This window comes from Tyto alba, unplaced genomic scaffold, assembly GCF_018691265.1.
Source record: "Tyto alba isolate M040663 unplaced genomic scaffold, T.alba_DEE_v4.0 Super-Scaffold_40, whole genome shotgun sequence".
In the NCBI taxonomy this organism is placed as follows: Eukaryota; Metazoa; Chordata; class Aves; order Strigiformes; family Tytonidae; genus Tyto; species Tyto alba.
In genome coordinates this window covers 30,022,021-30,040,175 of record NW_024881316.1, presented here as the reverse complement: position 1 = coordinate 30,040,175, position 18,155 = coordinate 30,022,021, and the positions used below count along the sequence as shown (strand labels likewise).

At 37.7% G+C, this 18,155-nt stretch overlaps 1 protein-coding gene across 2 annotated transcripts in view; it reads right to left on the bottom strand.

Moving 5' to 3' along the window:
• SNTG2 (syntrophin gamma 2) overlaps positions 1-18,155 on the bottom strand; it is a 280,675-nt gene that overhangs the window by 159,030 nt on the left and 103,490 nt on the right. The window contains exon 2 of one of the 2 annotated variants that reach the window (XM_042803276.1): positions 10,100-10,237. In XM_042803276.1, the coding sequence (XP_042659210.1) occupies positions 10,100-10,237 (138 nt within the window). Of the gene's footprint in view, positions 1-10,099; positions 10,238-18,155 lie in introns of those variants that run through there. The other variant, XM_042803277.1, reaches the window with a different exon arrangement.

Genomic DNA, 18,155 nt, shown 5'->3' with positions numbered 1-18,155 from the left:
CTGTGCACCAGGACAAACAACCGCACTGCAGAACAAACCACTGAAGATGTGAATAAACAGAAAAAAAATTTTGACTCAACTTTAGATGCTGACAGCCATAGTCCACAGATGAAAGCAGTGCAAGAAATATATTCTTAAAATCAGACTTATATGTAGTTCCAAAAGGTGTTAGAAACCCAGGGAAAGCCAATTCCAGCATAGCATTTGTAATTATATAGATGGGGGGAGGAGGCCCTTAGAAGGTCTCAGTCATCAATATTGAAATAAAGACCAGTGAGGCAGAAATTTTCAAGAACTCCAAGAATGATGCCAGACAAGAATATATTGAAAAACAGATAGAATATAAATTTTAAAACATATAAGACATAGACATAATACAAAAGAACACCATTCCAACAACTGTATAGAAAAGAGACTGCTTGGTAACAGTAGGAGTAATGCTGCTTATAACAACTACGAAGAATGATACAGCTGAAAAAAAAAAATCCTGTAAACAATTCTCTAAATTACATTTTAAATTATCATTAATTTTGAAATTATATGGTCAAATACCTGTCTTTTAGGCATAAGATAGCTCTTGACATAGAAAACTTTCTAGATTCTTTTAAGACACAATGACTCAAGAGAAAAGTTTATCTCTGGAAAGACAGTTTATATCTTGGTATACATTCATATGAAGTGACATGACTGGATCTTAATGGGCAACGTGACAAGGCAATTATAGTCCTTATTTTCAGTACTGTTTTTTAGTGAGATTTTATATCCACCTGTCAATATCTAGCCATTATGTCATTATTACCAGGTTGTTAATACCTAGGACTGGAACTTGTGGTAAAAGGACTTCCACTAGGAAAACCATTTTTTATATATATATACTTATATATATATATATATATATGTATGTCTCTTAATGAACAATATACTAAAGGGATTTCTGAAGGAGATTCTTCTTGAGGCACTCCACACTCACTGATATAAATGGATATATTTGGAAAAATATTCTGTATGTACCACATTTTCCTCTTCTGTGCCAGTCTACATGAAAATATTAATGAATGCATATATTATTTCCAAATATCAAACTGAAGCATACAGTAGAAAATGACAGAACACTTGAAAGAGCCCATCTTCTTCAGATTTTGTTGAAACTATTCTGAGAAACAAGCCCATTCGCAATGGCTAGAATTGGTTGGAAGACAAAGATTGCCAACACCTTGATTTATTTTTATTCTTTTCCCTCCTACTTAATCAGTAAGGGTAAGACCACTGTGCTGACTCTAGCAGTGCCCTGCTGGGCTACCCTGTCCCCCTGCCATGGGGCAGGGAGGTTGTGTGGGGAACCACTGCACTGGCTTGTCTCCTGGGTGGGCATCTCCCCCACTGTGGGATGTGAATGCTGAGTGACTTTTCAACAGTAAATACAGCCATGACTAAACATGTCTTGGTACCCAAGCCCATCTAGTACTCATGATCAAACCACAGCAGGCTGTTACGTACTGGACTATTACTTAAGCAACATAAGTGGCTAAACAGAAGGACAAGAAAATGTGAGCAAAGAAATCATTCATTGTGGCATTGTTCAGAGTAGCTCAGAGTACTTTTTTTTGTTAGATAAACAAACTTTATTCCTACTACTACAGTTGCATCTGTCATTTATTGGAAAAAGTAATCTCAAAAGGATTCCTTACTTGTTGAAAGTAAGATGTCAAATTTACTACAGGTACTACATGTCATGTTGACAATAGACAATAAAAGCCGGTCTTAGGCAATGATGGCCGTAACAGCAAAGTTTGCTACCCAGACCCTTGGGAAACATGCAGGGGAAAGAAAAAAGCAAAACAAGGAAGTGCAATATGAAGAGTTAAAAAAGAAGCCTGCAACCTGTCCCGCATGGATGCAAGGGAAGAAACAGTCTGATATCAGAAGGGGTAAGAAGATAAAGATAAGTACTTAACATACCAGCCATATCTTATCTTCCTTTCGTTCAACTCTCGAAGGCATGACAAGGAAGTTATGAGATAAAAAATGATTGAAGAAACAGATTCCATGAGAACGTGAGACCCAGTAAAATGTATCCTAAAATGCAGACATCCTGCTGGTTGTTACATGACTGAAAAAAAAACAAGAGAGGATGAGGTGGAGAACAAAATTATGTGAAATCCTTCAGGAATTTTTCTCCTCAGGATGGGGAGTTCCTATTATGAGGATTTTCTCAGCTTCCCCTCACCTCTCCAGCCCCAGAGCTTCCTCAGCAAATTTTTCTGCATGTCTTTAACATTCCACCAAGTGCAGAGACTTCCACTTCCGCTCACACAACCCTCACTTCTCAGTGATCCGCAGCACACTTTCACCTTCGTGGTGGCTGCAGATTGCAGACCACGTTTTGCCTGACTCTCTTCCTAGAAACATGGATTTTAAACTACAGTAGGGGCTGCTCTTGCCAAAATTATTTCCAGATGGAACTCAGAACAAGCACCATATCAAGGTGAGAGTGCACGCAGCAGCTCCAATGAGAGATGGTGCTGGACTATGATTAATCACTGAGTCATTGGAGGTGAGGTGTCAATCAAAGAACTTTATTACAAGTAGGATTTGCTATATTGTTGGTTATAACATGTCTGGTTTTCAGGAAAAGCTTTTTGCTCAAAAAGTGCCTGTATAAACTTTAGTCCTAAATCTGTATCACGGTTATATTCTTAAACTTCTATGAAGTGTAGGCAAACTGTAATAAGGAATAGATAGACAGAAAGCAAAAAAATATTTTGAATGGGAGAGTTTTAAAACTTCTTGCATTGCACAGGATTTCTCCTTTTCCCAAAAGGACAGGAAGAATGCAGCTACAAAAATTGACTAAGGCATGCCACTTGCTGCCGAGTTTTGTATAAAGACAAAGAAGATCCTTTCACATGCTAGTGAATATCTAGGACAGCTGCAGAGAATCTGTATTAAAAGCATGGTAAAATAACATATTTTATAAGTTTATCTTATTACAACTGTTTCTATTACTGCAGATCAAAGGGGGTTTAGGATTTTTTAGTTTTTTTTTTTTTAGGGGGGGTTGGGTTTTTAGGATGTGGGTTTTTTTTGGTGTGGGTTTTTGTTTGGGTTTTTTTTTTTTTTTTGAGCAAAATGAAGTCACTCATTTTATTTTCAAAGCCTGACAAACTAAAGGAGGGTTATACAGAAACCATAACCAGATTGTTCTCACAGATGCACAAAATAAAAGGATGGGAGACAACAGTTACAAGTTGCAGTAAAGGAAATTCCAACTGTGCATAACAACAGGAAATAATTTCACAGTGAAAACAGTTAAGCATTAAAAGAGGCTGCCCAGAGAGCTGGTAGCATCTCCATCCTTGGAGACTTTCTAAATGTGAATGGACAAAGCCCTCAGCAACTGGCTCAAACTTGTAAGTCATCCCCACTTTGAGCAGTGGGCTGAATTAGATGACCTCAAGAGGTTCCTTTCAATCTAAATTATTACATGATCTATTCTAGTAAAGACGACTGTGACAAACCCAATGTATTTTATTCTCCAGGATCTGGTATTCTTCTTAAATGTGTCTGAGTGAAATATATTCAGTCTTGGTATCACTTCACAAGAATCCTCAGGAACTCCCCCACTGAGTTGTAAAATGCTTAATTTGGGGCAGGAGCTTACTCTGGCAAGTGATATAAGAGGACCCAGGACTCAGACTATTCTCGGACTGAAAATACAGATTAAATCTATGCAGATCATCTACAAATATGGATTTCCAGATTTACTGATGACATCTATAGGACCCTGTGTCAAGATATGATTATACTTCTTTCTTTTCCCATTAGAAATAAACTGATTTCTTTTGATTAAAAAGACATCCTATAACAACGAATTATAGCTAAAACCTGACAGAACAAGGCTGTTCTTTGAGTAATTTCATTTGCATTCACTTTGTGCAACATTTCACATCTTGGCTGGTGTGAAGACAAAGATGAACAGTAGAGGTTGCACCCATCAATACCCCACATACCGTAATTGGAGAGGCTCATGCTTCCATCACAGTCACATATTTTGCTCCTAACTGCTGAAGATTTTAAACTGCTACACAAGCTCTCACAATATATATAGTTCCAATTTGCCAGTCCTGACAAGTCTGTCATGGCTCCAGGTGCAATAGATTAATTAAATTTTAACAAAGGACACATATGTACATATGCCTGGTTTACCAATGTTGTGCTGCCTTTCTTCTGTCTTGTTGGTATGAGAGCATACTCTCAGCTGGACTCTTTCCATGTCTCAGGGAGAGATTATTTTTCAGGGATAACCACAGTGTCCTTTGCATTCTTCTGTTCTGTTACATTTATTAGCCTTTTTACTTAAGCTACTTCTCCTTTTATCTTTAATAAGAATGGGGTTTTTTTTTGTCATGCTGATGAATATTAACATTTATTATTTACTTCGTGATACAAACTTTTAGCTGTTCTCAAAGTGACAGCAACATAAGTTTATGATCTTTTGTAATAAAGATCCTAAGGAATTACTTGATAGTTATCTTCTAAATATCTAGTTCACCTTTCCAGAGCATGGAAAACAAATAAAAAATGGTTAAATAATGTGTTTTCTCCATACAAGCAATCTTCACCCACTCGATGTTTCCAAAAAGACAGAAAATGTAAATTATTAGCTTTTTAAAAATAATTTTGAACTAAAATACCATACCAGTGTTGGCAGAATAGGCACTGGGCAAACAGCAATATTAGTAGTTACCCAGACAGAAATTTCCTCAGATTAAAAAAAAATAACCTTTAGACTTTAATGCAGATCATTCTTCTTAGAGTTTTGCCAAAAATAACATTCTTCTCTGTCCTTATTAGCATCTGAGTTATAAAGAAAAATCCATAGCAGTCTCATCAGGGATTTAAACAGTACTTTCAGGCATTGTTTCTATTTTTTGACTCAACAAAACAAATAATCTTGCTATTTTTCTTCCCTATTCACCTATCTTGCTTCATTCTGATAAAGTCCAGCTAATACACAGCTTGTGAAGCTGGACAGTTGGGTACCCAGGATGCAAAGGTTTCTGTTATTCTAATTCAATTAGACTCACATAAGCCTCTGAGGAGTCCTCTTCCAATCAAGATGCCTGGAGACTGCATTAGAAACCTATCTGTCTGACCACTGACCAAGTCAGAGACAATTCAGCTCTGTGAGAAGGACTGATTTTGATAAAAAGCCACATGCTCTTCTTTTCTTTTTCTTTCTTTACAAGTGGAATTAGCAGGAAAAAAAAAAAAAAAAAAGATACAGAAACATAATACAAAGGAAAAGTAAAAAAAAAATGCTTATGGAAAGAGGAGAGGCATAAAACCATGAGCTTGCAACAGGAGAAGGATGATAGCACTATACATGAAAGAAAAACAAGGGATACTAAGGGTGAGGCACTGTATGTAAGTAATTAATTTTGGCATGTGGAATGACAAAAAGTTAAAGCAAAGTCCTACCTTAATGAACCATAAAGTATAAAAATGAATGGCTCCCTGTTTCTCCTTCAACTGAAAATGGATCTCTCCCTGTCTGTCATACAATTAATTAACTTATGCGAGTACTGTTAAATTTTAAATCTGGGGAAAAAAAGCCATCTTCTGTTAAAAATACTTAGAAGACAGTGAAAAATGTCTGTTTATTTTTAATACACCATTTCTGTCAATACCTTTATGCTTGGCTTCTATGACTGCACATCAATTCTGATGCACCTATACATCCTCCTTTTCCCTACAAATCTGAACACCCCATACATAATACTAAGTCATGACGACTTGCTTAGAAAGCTTGGATTTGCTAAGTCTGAAGTTCTGAAATACCTCTTAGTGGAAAGATGACATGTTTAATCACATACATATAAAATATAAATAAATATTATATCTAGTTATATAAAAATTATTATTTATAAATGTAATACTATATAATAAAACACTAGAAAATATTATTTCCCACAAAGGTTCCACTTCCATAAGGATTCTTGCAGAAATCTAAAAGCCATCTTCTCTACTGTGAAAAATTCGAATACTAAGGAAAGTAAATAGTTGCCTTTACATTATTTCTTCTATACACATCCTGAACTTCACAAACCATGCTCTTCTCTCTCATTACTCTACATCCAAGTCCAAGACAGCAATAACTAGTGAAATGCCATTAAATTACAGAAAGCCAGCTCTACAATTTCTCATCAAAGGTGTAGCTGTCTCAGTGCTTAAAAGTAGCACCTAAATGAATGGTTAAATATGAAACAAAAATAGAACTAGATGATGGCAGTGAAAGGTATTTTATAGTGAGTGCTTTTTATCCATGCGAATAATCTCTATTGCTGAAAGTCCAACCCACAACAGTAGCACTAACAATCACCGATATCTTTGCCAGTTCTCACTGTAGCATTCAGAACTGGATGGGATTAGCAGACCTAATTATGAACAGCTGCAAATCCTGTTTTTGGTATTCCTCAGGATCAATGAACCTGTCAGCAAAAGGGAGGCTGGAAGCAAATGCATCCCACAAATGCTGTCCCACAAAACTTGTTGAAGAACAACGTATTAACACAAGTAGACAACGATCTTTCTTTATCAATATTTTTCCATTCATATATCTCACCTTTGAAGAAAAGTTACTCAGAAAACAAATAAAAAAAAATTTCTGTCCTACATGTTTGAGGTGACTACAGAAAGAAGGCAAATGAGTTATTTCTACTGCTGTTGCAAATGAACGAGTTTGGTGACTGGCCTTGTATAAAATAAAGATTAACTAAGAATATCTGAGAAAGAAAAAGTATAGAAAGAAGGAGAATAAATCAGTGAGGGAATGTGATTGTTTATGACTGCTATAGAATTGACTTTCAGGTTACAATTTTCTAGTAATAATTTGAATCATACAGCACAGGAATGAAAATTATTTTCTTGAACAACTTGAAAAGTAAAGCATTTATCGCTTTGGAATTTATCTTGTGTAGTTTCAAATGTAAAACTTCAGAATAACCAAAAACAGTGCTAAAGAACTACAAATGGCCTTTATATTAAATGCTAGTGTTCGAAAAGTTTTTATTTGGTTCAAAGTATAATATAGAAAAGGCAAATACTGCCATGAAGACCCAGTTTAGTCCATTTTTCTCATGAGAGTTTGACAACAGAAGCCCAAAAGGATTGAAAATAACATTTTCAGAAAGGGACATCTTGGACAGATCTTGCAAGGGACATAGAAAAACAACAGATCAGAGACTTAAAATTAAGTTTTTAGAGACTTCAGGGAGAAAACTTAATGAAAATAAGGACATTAATAATGTTTTCCAGGAAAGGTCAGCTTGGCAGGATCGCCCACGCTATCTGTCAACAGTGTGAGGTTCCCTTCTGAAGTATCCCTTCTGAGGTGTCCCTTCTGAATAGATTTCATACCTAAAGCCACACAATACTTTGCAACTCAAACCTAAATTAACATGTGAATTATACTTGAAATTCCCTCACTTTAACACATTAACATTACTTCTATAACCCAGAAAAACTGTCTCCATTTTACATAGCCCTAGGAGTCACTCTTCTCCAGGTTCACCCACTGTGTAATCATTACTGGTCATGAAATACAACCAAGGAACTTCAGCTCATTTCGAATGCAGTGGCTGCATATGCCAGTTCTGCCTCCTCTGCAGGGACTCTTACTTTCCAGAATTCTTTCAAAACCCAGCTCCTCAATTATCAGAGCTTGTCTTCCTGTCCTGTCTGCTACCAGGAAATACTATTGAGGGTACCCATAAACTGTAGGAGCAAAATGCATCCAAATCAAAATCAAGACAGATCTTGATATTAAAAGGAAGAGGCTGACCTGCTGGGTTGTTTGGGTGGTTTTTCGTACTGCTTTGGTTTTGTGTTTTGGGGGGGCAGTAAGGGGTTTTTTTGGGGGTGGGGTCTTTTATTTTTTAATTTTGGGTGTTGTGTTTTCTTTTCTGTCTTTCTTGAATGATCAAAGAGCAATGATCAATATATATAAAGATTTGATACATTTTCTCAAATGCAGCCAACATTTGCTGATTCAATCAAGAAGTAATCTGGCACTAGGTAGGACAGAATTTTGATTCTTTTTCTATTAAAGTTTATATACAGGGCATTTAAATAACAGAGTCCAGAGCAATCATCTATACTTATATGCAGACACCATATATTGCAGTCACGTGATATTTTACTATGACTCTTGCAATTACAATTTGCATACAATTTATCAGCACTACCAGCAATATCTGCAGTTAAAAGCTGCATTTTTTCATGCTTCTCAATGAAGTAAAAAGTACATGAAAGCTGATGATTTTTGACTGAGGCTTCACTTCACTGAGTGGTCTCCCTCTAGTTGCCAACTGACCCAGCCCTTCTGAACATTTTTAAGAGCAAATCATGTTCCACAGAGTTCCATGGACAAGTTTTGAAAGCAGTACATAATGTTTCTCAACTACTAAAAGCTACTTCAAATTATTTTTTGTGTGTTATTAAACAATCTATATAAATATTTACTATGGCAGGAATGAAACACGGGTTTGTGTTATACAGGCAGACTCCCTATACTCACATATGTATATACAGATACCTGCTACACACTTTTTTGGTTTCTAATTCTTAGCAGATGTCCTGGTTTGGGCTGGAATAGAGTTAATGTTCCTTTTCGGTAACTAGAATAGTGCTGTGTTTTGGATTTAGCATTGGGTTTGGTAGGAGAAGAATGCTGATAGCACACAGATGTTTTCAGCTGCTACTGAGATTTCAAGGACTCTCCAACTCCCCATGCCCTGCCTGTGCTCAAGGGCACAGGGAGCAGGGAGGGAGAACATCCGCAGCACCTGACCCTAACTGGCCAGTGAAATATTCCATATCATGGAACGTCATGCTCACTATAGGAAGGGGGGTCTCTCACTTCCAGGACTGCGATTGCAGGATCATGGTATTTCGGGATCTCTAGCCGGGAATGGGTTGGGTATTAGTCAGCAGGTGGTGAGCAATCACATTGTGCATTGCCCATTTATATTTTCTATTGCTGTCAGTGTTTTAATTTTATTACCATTATTAAGCTGTTTCTATCTCAACCTGCAAGTCTCCCTTTACTCCTCCAATTCCCTCCCGCATTTCCAGGTTGGGAGGGAGGGTTGGTGAGCAGCTGCAGGGTGGTTGGCTGCCGACCAGGCTCGAACCACAACAGCAAAGTATCGCAAACTCACTTGATGTCCCCTAACACCAGATTTTATGTTTACATGAGATGTACAATACAGCAAGCAGACAGAAAGGCTCCTCCTTGGCCACCTCTGAGGAGGCTGCCATGAACTGTTCACTCTAGCAAATACCAGTACAGTTCATGAAATGTATTTTATTCAGTAAAATTTGACATACTAACACTTAGTTTTAAGAGGAACACTGTTTATCTGAGGAAATAAAATACACTATTTGGGGATGACCATAACCTAGACATCACTGTTGCAATGCTTATGCAAAATGTCACCAGTTTTTCTAGTGACATTATTAAATGGTGATAGAGAAGATTCCTCCATAGCTTAGGGGCACCACAAGTTTTGAAAAATCAGCATAACAGAATTTGGGGGAAAAAAAATCACCACATACATGCTGGCACTGATTAAGCCCCATCTGTGTGTGAAAGAGAATTAAAGTGACGTAAGTGTCTGTCAAGTGTTCTCTCACCCAGCTCTATGCCCTTGAACAGACATCCTGCCAATACTTGATACACAAATAAAGAAAACTCTTGTGTATCAGTTCACTCTTAAAAGCTTTCAGTGGGAAGTACTTTTTTTCCCTTCATTTAATGGTCTAACAATATTTGGTGAAAGAATATTGTAATCTAACTATTTATAGACATTTTCTCTCCAGTTAAGGTTATCTATGTCAGAATAAAGGACATACAGCACTGGCCAAAAAAAAAGTTTTTATATGAAAGAATAATAGTATGTACAGAAAACCCAACAACAGATCACTACGTGTATTTCTATTATCCAAGAAAACCTGTTGCACTCCAATACCATAAACTGATCTCTGCAGAAGACATTAAAATGCACAGTTGAAAGCACAGAGATATAGAAGCACTTACATTTGCACTGTGATCACTTCCACTAACACAGACGACATCTTGTTTTTGAATTGTCAATACCTCTTTTGTAAGCTTCAGTCGGATGTCATAAGCATTTTCGGATACTTCATCATACAACAATGCAATACCAGTTTTGGTCTGTGAAAGCAAGGCACAGAAACAAAAATTTAATATGAACATTTCATAATGATAATTAACAACCTCTATGCCATTCAACACATAAAATGCACATAATTGAGCATTGTTTACAGAAAGCAGTAAACTGGTCTGCTTTTCAGTCTTCAGATGAACTAGACATAAAAAGCCTCTTCTATACTGTAAAATACAGGCTAAATGGTCTTTCAAGTAGACATAAATATGTAAATAATTACATAAATAAATAAATACATTCTCATTGTACTGTTTGACAAAGGAGTGTCGCCATTGAATGATGTCCTATTTGTTTTTAATTGTATGAATTACTATGAGACTGTACCAGAAGCAAATTTTTCAGCTTCTACAAGAAATAGGGAAGTGCAGTGTTATTCCTGACTCGGAGAGGTTCCTTCCACTGTGACAGAAAAAGACCTGTACCTTTCATAAACATTGCCTTTAAGATGTAGAGTTCTATTAAAGCAGAAAATTATGTTTTCACATTGTAAAACACACAAATAAATACAGGTGTTACAGATTTTCTGTTTCTTTAGGTCTAGATGGGCATATATTTCTCAAGTTACATCATCACTGGACTAATAACTAGCAAGCCCTAAAGGGCAGTCAAGTATTTGGTATAAACAACGTTTTTTCCATGAGCAGTAGAAAAGAAATTGTATTTTCTGCTGCCACTTCAGATACTTCAGGATATCTAAGACCTCCACTCATGTAAGGCTGATACAGGCTTTTAAGGACATCGAGGTCCTTCTGTAGCTGGAGGCCAGACCAGATTTCCATGATTATAATGGGATACAGACATTGGCCATGCCAGCAGACATCTACATGTAGGTATATTCAGCTTGAAATGGATCTTGCCAAAGGTTTACAGTGTAGAAATCAACATCTAGGACCGCCGTTTTGATTCTGTCAAGCCAGTGGTGACGTCTCTGAAGCATGATTTACCTGATTTCTTTTATACATCTATCTAGAAGGGAAAACTGCATCACAGCTCTCGACTTAAAAAATAAATATAAATAACAACTCAAACACAAGTGTCTAATTCCAGGCAGATAAATCTTGTCCTCAGTGTTTGCTGTGAATGCTTAAAGGAAACACAGTTCAGTGAGGGTGTAAAGCCTTAATCATTCTCACTTGTTTGGAAACCAACATTTCTTCATTCTCCTGAGGTTTTGAAATTTTTAAAATTTCCAGCATGTGTGGATGTTTTATCAATACAATTTTGCAAATGACAATGTATTAAAACTGTGCCAACATCATCTGCTTAGAAGGCATGCTACATAACAGCAAGTATTTTCAAACAGCAGAACTGCCTTGCAAAGCCACTGTCCCCGCATTTTGCTGCTGTTCAGAGGTTGTACATCACTATCCAACCCGGACTGGCAACCGCTGTTACTTTTGCTGACATACCAGAGCATGCTTTACAGGAACACCAAGAGAACAGAGCTCTAGAGAGCTCTTTATACAGCCTAAACCCAGAATATTTCTGTGGCTAGTAAACATTTCATATGTTTAGAAGTAACACAATGAAAAAAAACCCTAAACTTTAATTTGTAACAGATGAACATGTAATGAATTAAATATGCATAGTGACCAATCAAACAGCATAGCATTTTCCATCACACTACTTAAAGTCTCACTGAAGCTCTTATATTCCTATTAAAATACAACATCTACCCCACACTCCATCTAATTCCTGATGTGATAAAAGATGACATGCAGCAATACCTTATTTGCTTTCAGAATCAATAAGATTAATCTAGATTTCTCTCAGTCTTTCAAGTCGGCTTTTTTTAGACCATCATAAATGGCTTTGAATCAGAGTTCAGCACATTCCCTTGTTGTCTGTGTTAGAGATGGCATATGTAACTCTAGTGAGCAAATCCCAATCAAGACAAAGTGCTTCTTCAAAAAAAGGATCTTTTAATGAGAACTTAGTCTTGTCATGTACATGTACATCCATAATTTTAACTGCTATGTTTGTCTTGATTTCTCATTTGAAAACTGTCTATATGGTAGCCATTCTAAAACTGGTATCAGAAAGTGAGGACAGAACAGTGGAAATAACTCCCCAAAATGATGTTGTTACAGAGTATATACCAAATTTCCATGTGTTCTCTAATAAAAAACATGCAGAAAATGCACGGGGAATTGCATCTCAATAGGATTTAAGTGCTTACAATGAGAGGTAGGGGATTATAAATCTAAACTGACTTCGGCACATGAGGAAATTAAATATTGATTTTTATATCTCTGACAGTTTTCTAGACATGGGACTCAGCAAGAATAGTGTGTGGTGTGCATGTCTACATGTGTGGTGGGAGGAAGAGAAAAGGAGATCAGTAGCACAAGCATCTTAGTAGCTGTGACTTAAGAAAGCTTAGTCAAAGCTTTTGACACTGTCCCACATGAATCCTTGTCTCCAAATTGGAGAGTTATGGATCTGACAGATGGACCACTCAGTGGATAAGGAATTGCCTGGATGGTCACACTCAAAGAGTTGTGGTCAACGGCTCAATGTCCAAGCGGAGAGCAGTGACAAGTGGTGTTCCTCAGGGGTCAGTATTAAGACCAGCGCTGTTTAACATCTCTGCTGCTGACATGGACAGTGGGATGAAGTGGACACTCAGCAAGTCTACCAGCGACACCAAGCTGTGTGGTACAGTTGACACACTGGAGGGAAGAGCTGCCATCCAGAGGGACCTTGACAGGCTGCGGGGTGGGCCCGTGCAAACCTCATAAAGTTCAACAAGGCCAAGTGCCAGGTCCTGCACATGGGTCAGGGCAATCCCAAGCACAAATACAGGCTGGGCAATGAGTAGATTGAGAGCAGCCCTGCGGAGAAGGACTTGGGGTGCTGGTTAACAAGAAGCTCAACATGACCCAGCAATGTGTGTTCACAGTCCAGAAAGCCAACCATCCTGGGCTTCATCAAAAGAATCATGACCAGCAGATCAAGGGAGGTGATTGTGCCCCTCTACTCTGCTCCTGTGAGGTCCCACCTGGAGTACTGTGTTCAGCTCTGGAGACCCCAACATAAGAAGGGCATAGACCTGTTGGAACAAGTGCAGAGGAGGGCCACAAAGATGATAAGGGGACTGGAGCTCCTACGAAAATAGGCTGGAAGAGTTAGGGTTGTTCAGCCTAGAGAAGAGAAGACTCTGGGGAGACCTACAGCAGCCTTCCAGTACCTAAAGGGGGCCTACTGGAAAGCCAGAGATGGACTTTTTACAAGGGCATGTAGTGATAGGACAAGGAGTAATGGTTTTAAACTCAAAGAGGGGAGATTTAGATTAGATATTAGGAAGAAATCCTTTACTGTGAGGGTGGTGAACCACTGGAAGTGTTCAAGGCCAAGTTGGACGGGGCTTTGAGCAACCTGGTCTAGTGCAAGATGTCCCTGCCCATGGTAGGGGGTTTGGAACGAGATGTTCTTTAAGTTCCCTTCCAATCCAAACCATTTTATGATTCTAGTCAGTGCTCAGTTTTTGAAAGAAAAAAAAACCCTGAAACCGAGTTTCTCAAGCAAGCTCAAAAACTATCAAGACCACAGAGAAGAAAAGATCACTCTCTATAGGCAACTAGAATTGCATATGAATCCTTTTATCACTATTATTGTTGACTTCTTAAGGTAGGTCCCCACCCAGTGTACTTGCTTTAAAGTGCTCCCCATTCAGCATAATGTTTTGAGGCCCTACTCAAAACACCGCAAGTCTTTCAATGCACTGTATCTGCAGCCTAAAGCTCACCAAAATTTGGTCTGATTGGCATCAAATACTTGTCTTCACTGCTGTAAGTTTTATTTTGTAAAAGCTTGCAAAAAAATGAGGCAGAGTTTAAAAGTGGTATTGAGGTGTACTAGGTTTCCTACAAAAACTATTTACTTGTTTACATCCATTTGTTTTTCAAATGAATTAGAGAGGTATTTGTCAGGCTTTTCATGATATTAACTGTTTGAAGAGAAAACATTCAAGGCTCCTACATAGATGATCATAAAATTCAGGTGAGATTCATAATAAAATCATATAATATGTTTCTATGCATTCAGAGCAGATGTCAGTACATGCAGTACAGTTTACTATTATGATTTAAACTGTATACTACTTAGTAATTCCAACCCTCTTCCTAAGTGTATTTTAGCAATTGTGATCAGTACTGTTGCTAATTAAATGGAGTATTAGTGTCATAGACTCTTATAAAAATGGATCATTGGAGTTTCCTCTATTTTATCTAAAAAATCCTTTGCATTGAGTTACATTGGTCCTCTAGCAGAAATCACTATATGCTGATCTTAATCCTTAATATAGCCACAGCTTCAATGGCATGGAAGTTCAAGTTCTAACTGCTAAAATCCATTTATAAATGAACTTTCTTCATTTTTAAATAAAATTCTTTAAGCACCATAATTGAACTTTTTTCTCCAACTGAAATTCCACATTATATTTCCACACAAATATTTTATCAGCAATATTTACAACTCCGAGGACTAATGATAAAATTCTTTAATGCAATTTCATTTTTTTTTTCATGAATATAACTTTGTTGAAATCCTGTATCCGTGGTATACTGATGGTTGGAACACTTGATGAAGACATGTGAGAATTTGAGTCACTGATTTTTATCCTACATCACTTCAGATAAGGCAGAAAGAGAACTTCAGGAAGTCCCACATAGCCAGTGCTCTGACCACTAAATTAGAGCATGTTCAAATTTACTCTCTCTCTCATAACTGGTTTGATATGTTTTCTACACCCCATATACTGTCATGATCAAAAGACAAAGACATTTTCTCAGAGCAGGACAGAATACACATTTAAAAAAGCCTTGGCTAATTTTTTAAAAAAAATATTTTAAAAATGGGATAAAGTGTAACAGACAAAAAAAAAGCAAGGTGCTACACTCTAGGAAGAACAGTCACTTGCATGGAAGAAGAAAAGCTTTTCTTTACCATTTCTTCAGGAAAGGAAACAAGTAGGTAGCAGTGAGGATTGACAGCAAAATATTGGCTTTAATATCTTGTTGCAGTAAAGGCAAACAGATATTTTGGCTGCTTCCCTTTGGGCTCTTTCCTCCAGATTTGCCTTTTTTCACTCTCACAATACAGTGCCCAAAAGTAAACACAGTTCTTCAGCTGTGTAGTACAGAAGGTTCCATAACACTCCTGAATGTGTGGGAGGAAGAATTTCATGCCCATGAAGCAATCTATCACCAATGTTGCATTTAATACATCCCACTATAGTTTCCTGTTATACAGTATTATGTCAGTATTGATTCATGGCTATACACTACATAGAAGAGGTAATGAAGTGAAAAGGATCATGAGAAATACAAAAAAATTAAAAGTGATCAGAGATCTGGAAAATATGACCTGTAATTATTTTGCATGACTTTGGGTTGTTTAGCTTAAAGACAGAATACAAGAGGACATGATGTCATTTTTAAGCACTTCAAAATCTATTGCAAAGACAAATGAAACAATCAGATAAGAAAATAATTCATAAATCTCCTTTAACATATCCCAGTTACAAGGAAACTGAAGTCCTTGAACAGATTGCTGTGACAGGTTAGAGACATCCATCGCTAAGGGATTCTGAGAGAAAACTGAACAAACATGTGCCCAAACAGTACAGGTACTAATCTTCTCACAGGGCAAAATCACAGACAAGACAATTTTTTTCAGATGTATTTGTCTTTGACACTAATATTCAGAACTACATGACTTCTTGCATATCACTGAACGTCTGCATTCAGGAGGAAGTCTGACTGGCTTTAGAAGGACATTTGTAATGAACAACTTGCAACTGCCATAGGATAGATGAAAAATAACTATTAAGACCTAAAGAAGTTTATCATTTAAGGTCCGTAACAGTGGATGAGTGACATTTATAATAAAATCTGTTAATAATCAAAGTTTGTATAAAACTTAATCTGAAGGAGGACTGTGCCCTAATAAGAATTGTACCTTTGTCTTTTATGACCAGAAGATAATTCTAGGCTTAAGGGGCTTTGAGTACAAACACAAATACAGGCTTTCCAGTGGACCAACACAGGACAAATGGATAAGGACAGTAGATATGTAGTGAGAGCAATAACACAACTGTGGAACATAGAAAATTAATGATTACATTAGCACCACAAGCACACAAAAAAACATTTCAGTAAAGCTAAAAGCAGATACAAGACACAGATTAATTATGACTTTCTGAAATCAGTTATATGGAGCTCCCTTATAAAGTATGTTCTTCCTGTAAATACACATGGAGTTGTCCTTTTTCTCAGATTTAGCATACCACAGCTTTTACACCTACTGACACTGTTTCACAACTGCTAAGACAAAAATCGTTAACCTTAATACTCTTTTCTTTAAGAAATTCTGACTATAATGATGCCTTTAAAGAGAATATTCAGTTAGGTTATGGTTCCCCAGTACTATGAGGGTAAGGGGTTCTATCAACTAGTCAGAAGAACCATTTGTAAAAATTATATAGAGGACAAAATGGTATGGATTTGTTCCATATCTCAGCTTAGTTCAAGATTTCTGTAGATCAGGAGAGAAAACATCACTTTACCATCACAGAGGGACCTTGAGAGGTCTGAAGCCCAATTCCAAAGCAAGGTAACTATGTGATCAGCCCCGGCTGAAAGCCTCTAAGGATGGAGCCTGCTCAACCTTGCTGGGCAACCAGCTCTACTGCTTGATTGTTCTCGTGAGGAAAAGGTTTCCCTTGCATCCAATTTCAAGTTCTGCTTGTTGCCTCCTGCCAAACCATGCACCACTGTGAAGAGCCTGGCTCCATCTTCTTGAAATCCTCCTTGCTGACTTGGAAAGACTGCCCTTAGGTCCTGCTGAAGCCTTTTCCAGGCTGAACAAGCCCAGCTCCCTCACAGGGCAAGCACTCCCAAACCTAAACAGATTGGTAGCTACGCAATGCAATTGTTCCAGGTTATCAATGTCTTTTTTGTATCCGGGGAACCAACACTGCATGCGGTATTCTAGATGGAGTCTAATGAGAGTTAAGTAGAGAGGGATAATCCCTTTCCTTTATCTCCTAGCTGTGCTCCTCTTAATACAGTCCAGGATGCTGTTGACTTCTCTCCTTCCAGGGATCACTACTGACTCAAGTACAACTCACTGACCACCACAATCCCCAGGGCCTCTTCAGTAGAGCAGCTCCCCAGACAGGCAGGCCCCAGACTGTATCATTGACAGGGACTCTTCCTTCACAGGTGCAGGACTTGGTATGTGACTTCGTTGAATTTCATGTGTTCATGAGTTTCTTAAATTTCCTGGCAGTGCATTTCTCTAGCCTGCCTAGGTCTTTGTCCATCATGTACTGACAGCACCCTGCAATTTGGTATCATCACCAAACTTGATAATCAAGGTCTCCATGACCATCTCCAGGTCACTGACAAAGATGTTAAAGAAGACAGGTCACAGGATAGACCCCTGAAGAACACCATTTGGCACAGGAATCCAGGTAGATGACAAACCATTAACAACTACCTTCAGCCTAAGCATCCAAGCAGCTACCCACCCACCCACCCATCTAGACTGAGGCTACAGCAAGAGAGTAGCAAATGGATATACTTATTTGCCTGTGTCAAAATAATAATAAAACCAATAATAATGTTAATAACAAAACTGACTTTGACACATGAATGCATAACAAACATAATACTTCTTATAGTTACTATATGCACTACAGGTAAAAATGCCAGATGATGATATAGAAATTATTTGGATGAGGTCAGTGGTTTGGATTAGACACCTTTCTGCTCTAAAGTACTACTGCCCACCATCACCAGTATCATGACCATCCAATTTCCATGTACAAAAGGATCCAGTAATGCCAGACATCCATTAGGCCCACCAGTCCTGCTTACCCCATCTGAGAGCCCAAGGGCC